Source organism: Antedon bifida, chromosome 3, assembly GCF_963402885.1.
Source record: "Antedon bifida chromosome 3, ecAntBifi1.1, whole genome shotgun sequence".
Classification (NCBI taxonomy): Eukaryota; Metazoa; Echinodermata; class Crinoidea; order Comatulida; family Antedonidae; genus Antedon; species Antedon bifida.
The window spans coordinates 4,473,835-4,486,090 of record NC_136228.1 but is presented as its reverse complement, the minus strand read 5'-3'; the positions used below and the strand labels follow the sequence as shown (position 1 = coordinate 4,486,090).

Sequence of the window (12,256 nt, the reverse complement as noted above, 5' to 3'; positions counted from 1 at the left end):
TAAATTTATTTATATCACCGCGATAACCACTTCTGTATTTATTTTATTTTATTGTCGCGGTGATATAAATAAATTTATTTTTCTCTGTTCATAATTAAACAAATTTACAACTGAAAACACCTGTGCATGTTTTTAAAAAATGAATTCTGTCGTTAGATGTTAATTTTTTTTTTTTTTTTACTTATTCTTAGGATTTTAAATTCAAGTAAATTAGTTCAGTAGTTAGTTATTAGTTTAAGTTATAATTATTTTTATTTATATATTTTTAAGTAAGATGATCACTTGAACGCTGAACTTATCTATTAGTACTCATTTTTAAGTTTCTAGAATCACGGACCAAAAAAAGTTACCAGAATGACAATTACGATTGGTTAAAACAGTTCCCGTAATTACAATGCAATCTTTTGGAAAAACGGAATGATGATTTAAATTCAATGACATTGGGGAAGCTACTTAATGAAACAAAAGGAACACAGCGCTTTTCACTGTATATAACTCTCGATTATTTTGTAATATTTACATCATTCTACAACGCTACAGAGCTCGACAAGACAGACCAAAAACCAACAACTAGTTACTTATGGGTTCTGTGATTGAAATCATTGATCTTACTATGGACTCTGATGTCGAAGAAGAAGTTATATATATAAGCAGTGATTCAGAATTTGAAGACGAAGACATACTAGCTATGACTGGTGCCTATTTTACAGCAGAGGAGGAGGAAGAGATGAGGGAAGAGATGGCCGGGGATATGACGTGTTTACTGGCGATTCAACCCCCACCTCCAATGAACGTTGATTTAAATAATATATCTAATACTGAAGAAGACGAACATTATAGATCGAGAATAATTTCTGAAGAGGAGAGAATTGTATATGACGACACGTCATCGGTAGGTGACTACCACCTATTTCTGGCAAGAAAAGCCGATGTAGAAGATGAGGTAGAAGATGAGGTGTTTACAGAAGAGTACCTGAACCCTGTGCTGGAGGTGGAGATTAAGAAAGAAACTACCGAACTTGAGTACAATGAAATAATGAGAACAATTGAGAAGGTTTTCATAGAAGAATTTATATTCATTCTGAATGACATGGTTGAACGTTATAACTTTCACGGCTCAAGATATGAACAACTGCTAACATTTTTTCGACCAATTCTGGCATTGAAACTTGTGGACAATAGCGCTACCCATTTTGAATGGGCGCTAAACTACTTTCATTTACGTTGTATCAATGTTGATGCGTTCGATAAAGCCATAAAGTTGATTACAAATGATTCAGAACTTTTTAATAAGATTCTTAACCAATTGTAATTTGTACAAATTTAAATATTATCTTAACACTTTTTTTTTTAATTAATGTTATATATTTTTATAATTCTTATTTCTTTTCGGTAAAGTTTATTATTATTATGGTTGTAAAATATATTGAAATAGAATGTGTGTTAAAATAAAGGTTGTGTTTTTTCTTTTAAAAGCAACAACGAAAATGAAATTTGATCTTTGCGTGTTATTTAAGTATTTGATTTATTTATTAAGTTTTCATTTGGGTGATTGAGGGTAATGAGTATGGATGAGTACTTAAGAAAAGTATATTACGATCCTAAACACCCCGGTAGTATTGGTGGTGTAAAATTTAATTATGTTATACGGTAATTACTCTATTCAAACTGTGTCATCCTTTGTAAATGTCATTAGCTTCTGTCGAAACAATGGGTTTCTTTTCTTTGATCATGTGGATTTCCAATTTCAATCCATTTCTATATGTCTAATCTGCAATCATTAATTTCCGTTCGCTCTTTTTTTGTTTATAAAATCTCTCACTATACTAAGGATTAAAAATTACAATCGGCTCCGTATATTCACATTTTTGACCAAATTAAATGTTAATGTTGTAACTTTCTAAACACAAATAAACCACATAAATGATAAAAATACATTTCCTGACAAAATTAGTTTCTATGTTACAACTTCTTTTTAAAAAACAAAAATAAATGTTTTAAGTTGTAACTTTCTTGACCATTACATCCATTATCAATTGTTTGTCGAGCGTTATGGTTGATTTAGAGGAAGTGGTTTTAGCATACATTGAATATAAATTGACGGGGTTAGTTGTTTTGGATTCACCCCATCCTCCAGAGTACTATTCGTGCTTGTAAAGAGTTGGAAAACAATTTTAATGTGTTAGAATTGTGTAAAGATATTTCTTCGGAAGCGCTGTATTATGTATTAGAACAAATGATGAGCGACAGAAAAATAAATGTCGGCAGACTTGTGACAGGACTCGTTGTATGTACATGTGTTGCGACACAATGTGACACTGAATATCGGCTCCGTATATTCACATTTTTGACCAAATTAAATGTTAATGTTGTAACTTTCTAAACACAAATAAACCACATAAATGATAAAAATACATTTCCTGACAAAATTAGTTTCTATGTTACAACTTCTTTTTAAAAAACAAAAATAAATGTTTTAAGTTGTAACTTTCTTGACCATTACATCCATTATCAATTGTTTGTCGAGCGTTATGGTTGATTTAGAGGAAGTGGTTTTAGCATACATTGAATATAAATTGACGGGGTTAGTTGTTTTGGATTCACCCATCCTCCAGAGTACTATTCGTGCTTGTAAAGAGTTGGAAAACAATTTTAATGTGTTAGAATTGTGTAAAGATATTTCTTCGGAAGCGCTGTATTATGTATTAGAACAAATGATGAGCGATAGAAAAATAAATGTCGGCAGACTTGTGACAGGACTCGTTGTATGTACATGTGTTGCGACACAATGTGACACTGAACTGCAGTTAGAAAATGTAAAACGTGTCTCCTGTGGATTTTTCAAGGAAAAGTTTTCGTTATTTGAACTTTGTAATGACGATGAATCGGTTAGTATGTTTCGTTTTTTGTTCGTGCGTAGTTTAACTAATATTCTTAAATTATTCATTTTATTTATAATGCGCGTGTTTCGTTTACTAATTTTTTTTTTTTTTTTTTTTATTTTCGTTCAGAATTTGTTTCTGTGTAGGAAGGGAGATGTTTTTTTCAGAGTAGTAGCATTCTTAGTGACTGGTATGGTGTTAACGCTTGTTTTTCGTTGAATTTCTTCAGATGTTTCCTCTAGTCATCAAAACAAATTATCATGAACACAATATTGTATTGATCTCTCTAATTAATTTTAGATGTGTTATCATTTATCTAAAATGTATATTTCTCAATAATAACCATTTACTTTATAAATTTGGTAAAAATACATTTATAATATGCCTTCTTATTGAAAGTGTCGTTACATACCGTGCGTCTCAAATTTGTCTTCTTTTGTGTGCGTTTTTTTTTTTTAGCAGTACGTATTGTGTCTTTCTTAAAAGATTTAAAATTGAAAACACGTAGAAAATGAAATTCATTTTGAAATAAAGAAATTGTATTTAAATTTAATAAGTCTATGCTTTATACATTTTGTATGTTTATTTTTTTGTAATATCACTTATTATATATAAAATATAACTACTGTTAAAAATACTACTGTTTCAAATAAAAAAAAAAAAAGTAAACAGAATATTTTTTAATCACATTCATTTGTGTTTTTGCAATTACATTTAACAAATTCAAAAACTTGTTTTGTTTTTTTTTGGTATAAATAAATTAGAAAAACATCATACAGGAGTTAAATAACACGCAAAGATCAAATTTCATTTTTATTGTTGCTGTTAAAAAACAAAATTTATTTCAATACACATTCTATTGCACTACACTTTACAAAACATAATAATAATACTTCAACAGAACAGAAAACAAATTAAATTAAGTCAAGAAATAAATTTACCATGAATTAAAATAGGAAAACTACTTTTACAAATTTACACTGACATAAATTAAGTCAAAACATAATTAACTTATTTCATTAAACAAATCTATTGCAATACACATCACAAACATAATAATAATAATTCAACAGAAAAAGAAGAATTAAATTAGTTGTTGTTATTTTTTCCAGGGCCGATTCCTTGTACCATGCTACTAATTATTTCAAAATTTTTTTACAATAAATAAAAAAGGAAGATACAAGAAATGAATTGTTAAAAATAGTTTTTTGACAGCCGCCAATAATAATGTATGCTAGGTAACCATTACATTTTGATAAAACACAAATACATGTAACTATTACATTTAGAACAATTGTTCATGAATTGTTGCTAATAAGATTTGCGTTCTAAAGTAATCCTGACCTTTTCTCATCTTTTAATATCTCTAAATGTCAGATTTATTCTTGGTAGTTTGATGGATGGTTTTTTAGGCAGCGAATGGTACCAATACTCGTTAGTTGGATAATTCATCAATAGTAAGCTACCGTGTTTAAGATCAACATTTACTGGTTCAATACTTCTTTTGTGTCTCATTCCTCGTGTAGCACCATGGCGAAATCTAAACAATCGTGTTTGACCTAATGAAATGGCCGCAATTGAACTAAATTTATTGATATCTTTCTCATCGTCTTTATGTTCACCAATAGAATCATTACCGTCTGCATATCTAGTGAAGAAACATAAATTAAAATAAAAAAATTGTACTGTAATTTAAGCTAGAAAATAAATATCCTTTTTGCACTTAACTTTTTAGTATAAAAACAATAAACCATACAACATAATTAAACACAGTTTTGTGCAGATAAAAAAAGTGAGAGATTCTAATAGATGACGAAAAGACTGATTACTGATATTGTTCAATTATACAATCTTGAGAGTAAAATTGAGAAAAAATCAAATGTACAAAATGTATAAACAATGTAGCCATAAGGAAGCTTTGCATTATTTAATTATAACAAATATAAACATATAGGCCCTATAGATATATAATAAATATGTACCTGTTAACCAAAACAAAATTGAAGTAGAACCCTGTGACTTCTTTCAAATAATCTCGAAGATCTTTCAGGAACGGTGGCCATGGCAAGGCTGGCACTATATTGCCTGAATATGTGTATGTTAAACCCGTATCACCATAAGAAACCTGTCAGAGTTGAAACATACTATTAAAAATGTTTCTCTTATGTATATACAATTATAATCAGTTGGATTCTGGTTAACTGTTAATATTCTGTTGCATAAAACGAAAACAGTGCTGTAGGCTTGGTTAACTGTTATTCTGTTGCATAAAACGAAAACAGTGCGGTAGGCCGGTAATTAAAATGTAAAAATGCATCTTTTTAAACGTAATAGTATGTAGCCTACATTAACGTCATGAAACCATGAAGAAAAAATAAAGAGAAACTAACCTGTTTTCTAGGTATATTAAACCATCTACCAAACACTTTCACCTTTGCAAGATCACCTGTAAAATATTCAATCTCTTCCTCACATTGTTTATACAAAGTATCAGCTGAGCTTTTATCAAGAAGTTGAATGTAATCACAATCTAAATTTTCTCTCGATATTTTGTGCACTGGAAACTTAAAATATGGGGAAATCATCTGCTGCTTATCTGATTTGATTAGCTTCCGAGTGAAATCTATTTCATTACTTTTACGTGCCTCTGTTGGTTCCTTTGTGTAGTCATCCTTTACCTTTTCAGAAGGTACGTTGCATTCTGTGGATTTTCTTTTGGAATGAGTGAAACCAACTGTTGGTTTATAGGCATTCATTCTGGTAGAGATCTACTGAAATGTCTATTTTGACTACAACATTATACACAATTTACCCATATATTTATACACACTAAAATAATTTATACATGATGTCAGTAGCGTCCCTCTTTACCCACCTTTTGTTTTATTTTAAAAGGAAACAAAGAAATCTTTTCGTAAACGTAACCAATTTAAATGAAAATAAAACTAAACATCATAACGGCACACATTAAACTTTAATATGTCAAACACCCCCGAGTCACTGCTTTTCAATTTTCGTAAACGTACCCAATTTAAATGAAAATAAAACTAAACATCATAACGGCACACATTAAACTTTAATATGTCAAACACCCCGAGTCACTGCTTTTCAATTTCTCCCCCTTTGTTAACAAATCCGGAAGATGATTAATTACCTGTCGGTAAAGTTCAATCAAGGCATACTTATTATTTAACTTCATTAACTTTGTCCAAACGACTGTATTATCCTAAAATGAAACTCTGTCTACATATCAGACTAGTTTGACAAAAAGGTGTGAAATTCCTTTCCCGACTGAAGTACCTTTCTTTCTACTAACACTGTATCGGTCAATGAATCTTAACTGTATCAGAGTTTTATCGCCAATGAAAGGAAACAGTCGAATAAATATGAATGAACATTATGTAGTTTTTTTTTTTAGAGATACGACTGTCGCTACTACTTTGTCGTCACTCTCGTCCAAAGAGATGGCCCAAAACATAAATTACACATATTACACACTTTTGGATGTTATACATTTATTATCAACATGAGTGGAGATCTGGGATAGTTCTGGAACAAAAATGATAAGGAAAACTAGAATGTGAAAATCTTGAGATAAAATGAAGGAGTAGAAAGGAGTAGGCCTACGCGTAAATTTGGAAATATTGTGAAAATAAATTAAATTGAATGAATGAATGAATAATAATTCACTTTGACTAAAGATTTGTTTGATACATTGGAAACAGATAGGACCTATAGTAACTATCCTGTGATAAATGGCCAATTATAAACCCGCCCCTTAAAAGTTATAGGCCTATAGCCTAGTTTTAAACAATATTGCTTTTCCATAAAGTGGCATCTTTTGACAATGTTGATACAGTTAGATAAGCAATTGTCAATAGTTAAGTTATCAGCGAATTATACGATCAACAAAATAATATTTGACCCTTATATCATGTTATGGTATAATAACATCCAGTAAGTCGTCTGAGTTGTTCCACTACAACAGTTACAAGTGAAGAGACATGGCATCCAGTCATCGACTTCAACCGTTTCACCTCTTTGCTCTGTTTTTACATTTGTTTGTGGTGACTTTAGCTTCATCTAACGTTGAAGAAGTCAATGCATTTCTTGCGTATTACGATCAACATGTGAGTGATATTTATTTTTCACAAGCAACAGCCCAGTGGAACTACTACACCAATATCACGGATGAAAATTCACAGAAAGCGGTAAGTTAGTTAACACTTTGTTGGTGTAAGAGACACCAACAAAGAACACCCCATCCCCTCGCCCTCGCACCGTCAAAATAATCCTAAATCCCGGCGCCCTCTAGTAGGCGTTGTGTCCCAGAAGAGATACTTATGCTGTGAGTCCTACTATTAATATTGTCACAACATTGTGTGGTTCTGGGGTTTAAGTTCTTTTTTATAAGGCCTACTTTAACATAATTCTTATTGAGAGGTAATATTATTATATAGGCCCCCTAAACAGACTCTAATTGTTTACTGGCAAAGTGTCATCGCTCCATCGGTCCCTGGACGTTATATTTGCTTAGGCATATGTATATACACTTAGAACATTTTGATGGGACACATTGTTATGTACACATGACTCATTTCGAATGGAAGGTAATAGTCGTCGTCGGTAATTAAATTATACATGCATTTTAGGGCATTTTTGTTCATTGGTGCAAATAAAATATCATAGAGTAACTCTAGCCGCAGAAAATAACTTTGACGCAATAGGCCTACAAGAATGATTTGTTAAAATGTGATTGCTCAAAATGACAAATTTGCGTGAAGAAGCCAAATACCCAAGCATGCGCCCAAATCCCGCTTGTTTGGATCCTTAAGGATCGTTAAGCAGTATTCCAAAGAAGAAGAAGAATGTTTGTATGCGAAGAAATGGAAAGGGGGATCATCATATTGAGTTTTAGATAAAGAAGAATTGGCTTTAAATTATAATACAGCCTCTGTATATTTAACAAGGATTATCCAGCAAAGCAATTGTCAAACTTTTATAAACCCCACAATGTGTCTGCAAATAATGAGCTAATTCTTTGTTGAATAAATGATGAGTAAAGTTTATATGTTAAATGCACACTTTTGTATTGTCAAATCTCCATAGGTAGATGCTGATGTGGCGGCTTCTGGGTTTATAATCGATGCATACGTGAACGCTAGTCGATTCGATGCAGCCTCGTTTTCAGCCGACATTCAAAGACAATTGAAATTCATAAAGGATGTCCAGAACTACGCACTTGCAGTTGAAGATGAGGACAAATTTCGCACAGTAATAATACTGTATAGTATTTTTTAAATAATAACAGTTTGGACTTAATATTAGTAAAAAGATAATTATTTTGGCACATGTGGCGTTTCATACGTATACTACTTGTAAACTCTTTCAGACAAAATAAAAACGAAAAGCCTCGAAATAACTACAGACTTGGGGCAACTCTAAGTACAGTACTTATATAATTATATATTTTATTCTTATAATCCCTATAATGTGGACACTTTCGAGACTCATCAAAGTTTTCGCTTCACAGGCTTGTCCACGGATAGTGTAAGCCTTAAATATAATGTGCACGCATTGAAAAAGATAATGTTTTGTTGAAAATGCCATTTTAATGTTACATAGTATTTATTCACTTTGACAAAAAATGGATTGAAAAAAAAATTATTTACCTAAAAAAAAACTGTAATATAAACCAAAAAATAGTCAAATTGACTGGAAGTCAATGAGTTTTTGTTTGATTTTAACCGTTTATTTGATATTTTTACAAGTGTAAACATTATTTTTTTAGGTTTTTTTTTCTACGGAGATGATTAACTTTATTAAAACTGCGATCAGATTTTGACCTGATCAAAGTCTGATTTTATTTATCTTCCTTGTTCATGTTTTTTGGGGGGAACAATACATACAATATGATTCTATGCATCCAGAATATGTTAAATTCTATTAGATGAATTAAAGATCAAACGAGTAGGCAATGTTTCTATACTTTTCAAATATACTTGACTGTGTTTGAACGACCTTTGCGCCCAATTAGGCCTATCATGATACATAAAATGGTGTAAATAATTAATTGACTGTCTGGGATCCAATAGAGATGAAAGTGGTGTTACAATCTGATGAAAGAGCAGGCCTACTATCGATTATTTCAATAAACCAAATAGGCCTCTTGCTGTTGAACTGTCACAAACAACCACAACATGTTTGATCACTGGGTTTCTATCTTGTGTAGTGTTTATTTAAATTTTTTTTAGTATCGTTAATACGTTTGCTTACCGGCCGACAAAAAATTCGATTTATTATTTCAAGTTAACTTTTAGGGATGTTGCCTATTTCGTGTTCAACTTCAAATAATATTACTATTAAATCGTTAAAAAGAGAGGAAATAAATAAATGCTGATTGATTAATTAAATTAATCTAAACAATTTAGATAAAACCGGAAAATACATATTAAGGAACCACAGAATTTATGAAAAATTCATAAAAATATTGTTGAGATTGACAAAAAAAACATGACAGGCCTTATGTTGCTCAGCGAATCCGTATTAAAACAGATATAACTTCATAATAATTATTATTAGTACTCTAATATATGGATTGATGATGTCTTTAAACATTTACATACATTTAATCTTCATTCATACGTTTCTTTCTTTCCAGTTGACTGATATAATTGCTAAAATGAACGGCAATTACGGAGCTGGAGAGGTTTGTAAAACCAACGGAGAGTGCTTAGCTCTCGAGCCAGGTAATGATGATGTCCGTAAGGTGATGCGTAGGCCGGCTCAATCACGTATAGTCAATAAAAATGTATTTTAGTTAGAGTAATTGAGTATCTGCATATTTATTTTATATATATAGATATATTTTTACACAACATAATATGTATTTTACATATGTACATTACAAGTTCATTATTTTCAATTTACAATAATAACATTTCTATATCTGAATCTTTGCCTATACTGTGTTGTATAAAACTGTCTACACTATCAAAAGTGATAAAAAAGTGCCATATAGGGAAATGATGATATCATATCACCACCTTATTTGGGCACATAACTACCATATTTTGGTCAAACAGGTTTGATAGTGTAGATAGACTATCTTGTCCCTTTGATTCTCATACGGTGGAGATTTTACTCGTCTCTGATTGGTCAACTACAGTAATTTGTGTTGCGCGTTCGTCAAATGAAAAATCTGTCATACATTTTATATAATCATTTTTCGGTTTAACACTAGGCCTTGAAAAGATTATGGCAACTTCTAAGGATTGGGATGAACGAGTTTGGGCGTGGAAAGGATGGCGAGACGAGGTGGGTCGAGCTAATCGGCCTCTTTATATCGATTATGTCGATTTAAAAAACGAAGCTGCAAACATACTAGGTGAGTGATCACCAAGCAAAGCACATGTCTCAATATAATCAGGGAGACATCTTCCTGATTAGATAAACGAATATTTTGTTTAATTCCGTTTTCGAAATCTTATTATAAGCACACGGTTCTACTGTAGGCCTTTAGTTTATAGGTCTAAGATTGATATTCTGCATGTTTATTTGTAAAGTCCAAAATAAGTACAAGAAGTTGCAATAGAACAGCTATACAGTTACTCATAACACAAAGCAATGTTAATTTTGGTATTGATCTCACGAGGGACGAACGTCGACACAGAGAACAGTGCGAAATGATGTGTTTGTTGTTGAGAAAGATAAAAAGAAGGAAAAATATCGGCCTACAGTAGGTTTATAATAATTGTCTGATAATTCTATAATCACAGGCTTTAGCGACACCGGTGAACAGTGGAGAGCACATTACGAAACGGACACCATAGTCGATGATGCTAAGGCTCTGTACGAAGAAATTCTACCACTTTACAAACAGCTCCATGCGTATGTTAGACGAAGGCTTAAGAAGGTTTATGGTGACAATGTGGATTTAAAATCTGCTCTGCCTTCAAACATATTAGGTAGGTAGGCCTACTAAAGAGTTGTAGCTTGGTGGTTAAGATGACCGATCACTGTTTCCTGCGTTCAAAGTGTCAGAGGAAAAAATATCTTCACTCCCAAATATTGATTTAAGACTTTGTTTATGAAGACCACGTTAAGTTTGCCCTGTAAACAAAAATGCCTCCTTTAAGAATAATAATGAATGAATTCGCTTATTGCTATCCCTGGCAATTAATCTAAATATAAAAATTAATTATCATTATCGAAAGATATTAGGTTTACGATGTTGACAACTGACAGTTACATATCACTCACCTAAAAATAATTAATTGAACATTTATTATTATTATTATTATTATAATATTCTATTAATTATGTATCTATATAGGTGACATGTGGGGGAGATTTTGGGGTGAAATATATGACGTTGTAGAGCCATATTCTGATGCAACAAGTGTTGATGTAACACCAGAACTGATAGAACAGGTAAGTGCTATTCTATATTTTTTTTAAAATATGAAACGACGGAGGATTTTTTGTCCGATTGTAGGCCTATTAGTGGTAAGTTTTTTTAATAGGTTTTATTTTAAACTTGACAAAAAGGGGCATGGTTCTTAAAATAATTATTTGTTTTGTCTAATGTGGGTTTATCCCACTTTTATTTCCGTCATATACATTTTCATATTAATACAGTAATCTATACATATTTTTTTCTTAAAACATATATTAGGCAAGTGACTCGATTAGAATAATACCTTTACATATATACATATACTGTTGTGAAGAGTAAAAATAACATTACCTCTAAAGAAACACAATGTTTTCTTTAATCTATTCATTCCGCCATACTCCTGCTTTATGATATGAATTTTACTTTTTGTTTTGAAAGGGTTACACTGCTCTCGAAATGTTCAACGTATCAGATTCGTTCTTTGTTTCACTGGGTCTGCAACCGATGCCCGAGCCATTTTGGGCTAAAAGTATGATTACGAAACCAACGGATGGAAGAACCGTTGTGTGTCATCCTACGGCGTGGGATTTTAGTAACAGGATAGATTTTAGGTAAGCAAAACAATCCTAATAAAATACAAAATCATCTGACAAATTACTCAACACCTTGACGCAAAGCTACTCCACAGTATTTACAAACAATTACAAATATGTAAGCCTTGTCTAGTGACAGCTAACTTATCAAACTTTTATTTGAAAAACTCCAAGTTTACTACCGTTTGGGGGAGTTTGTGGTGTTTGTCTATATGTAGTATCACATGATCGTAAACTGTTAAGTTCACGAATCTCCTCAGCAAACAAGGCTGCCACGAACATACTAAGTCTTTTACTTCTGCAAACTGATGCAAACCTTAAGCCCTGTCTACACTATAAAACGTTATGTGACAACAAAAATGTGATATATGGACATGATGCTG

At 31.7% G+C, this 12,256-nt stretch overlaps 3 protein-coding genes across 3 annotated transcripts in view; 2 read left to right on the top strand and 1 right to left on the bottom strand.

Annotated features, from left to right (window-relative positions):
* Positions 1 to 12,256, bottom strand: part of LOC144838754 (microtubule nucleation factor SSNA1-like) — a 204,999-nt gene that overhangs the window by 43,668 nt on the left and 149,075 nt on the right. The gene's annotated exons all lie outside the window — the stretch shown is intronic.
* LOC144838731 (angiotensin-converting enzyme-like) overlaps positions 1 to 12,256 on the top strand; it is a 30,251-nt gene that overhangs the window by 15,114 nt on the left and 2,881 nt on the right. The window lies entirely within an intron of this gene.
* LOC144836987 (angiotensin-converting enzyme 2-like) lies at positions 6,887 to 11,895 on the top strand. The gene is made up of 7 exons (XM_078691953.1): positions 6,887 to 7,093; positions 7,992 to 8,156; positions 9,544 to 9,646; positions 10,126 to 10,269; positions 10,661 to 10,849; positions 11,218 to 11,315; positions 11,719 to 11,895. Exons 1-7 carry the CDS (start codon positions 6,887 to 6,889, stop codon positions 11,893 to 11,895), a joined length of 1,083 nt encoding a protein of 360 aa, XP_078548079.1.

Excerpts from the sequence above, each read along its gene's own strand:
- LOC144836987 (XM_078691953.1), top strand. The coding sequence starts at position 6,887 with ATGGCATCCAGTCATCGACTTCAACCGTTTCACCTCTTTGCTCTGTTT. Across the intron at positions 9,647-10,125 it reads GCCAGGTAATGATGATGTCC|GCCTTGAAAAGATTATGGCA; the intron begins GTAAGGTGATGC and ends GTTTAACACTAG. Across the intron at positions 10,270-10,660 it reads CGAAGCTGCAAACATACTAG|GCTTTAGCGACACCGGTGAA; the intron begins GTGAGTGATCAC and ends CTATAATCACAG.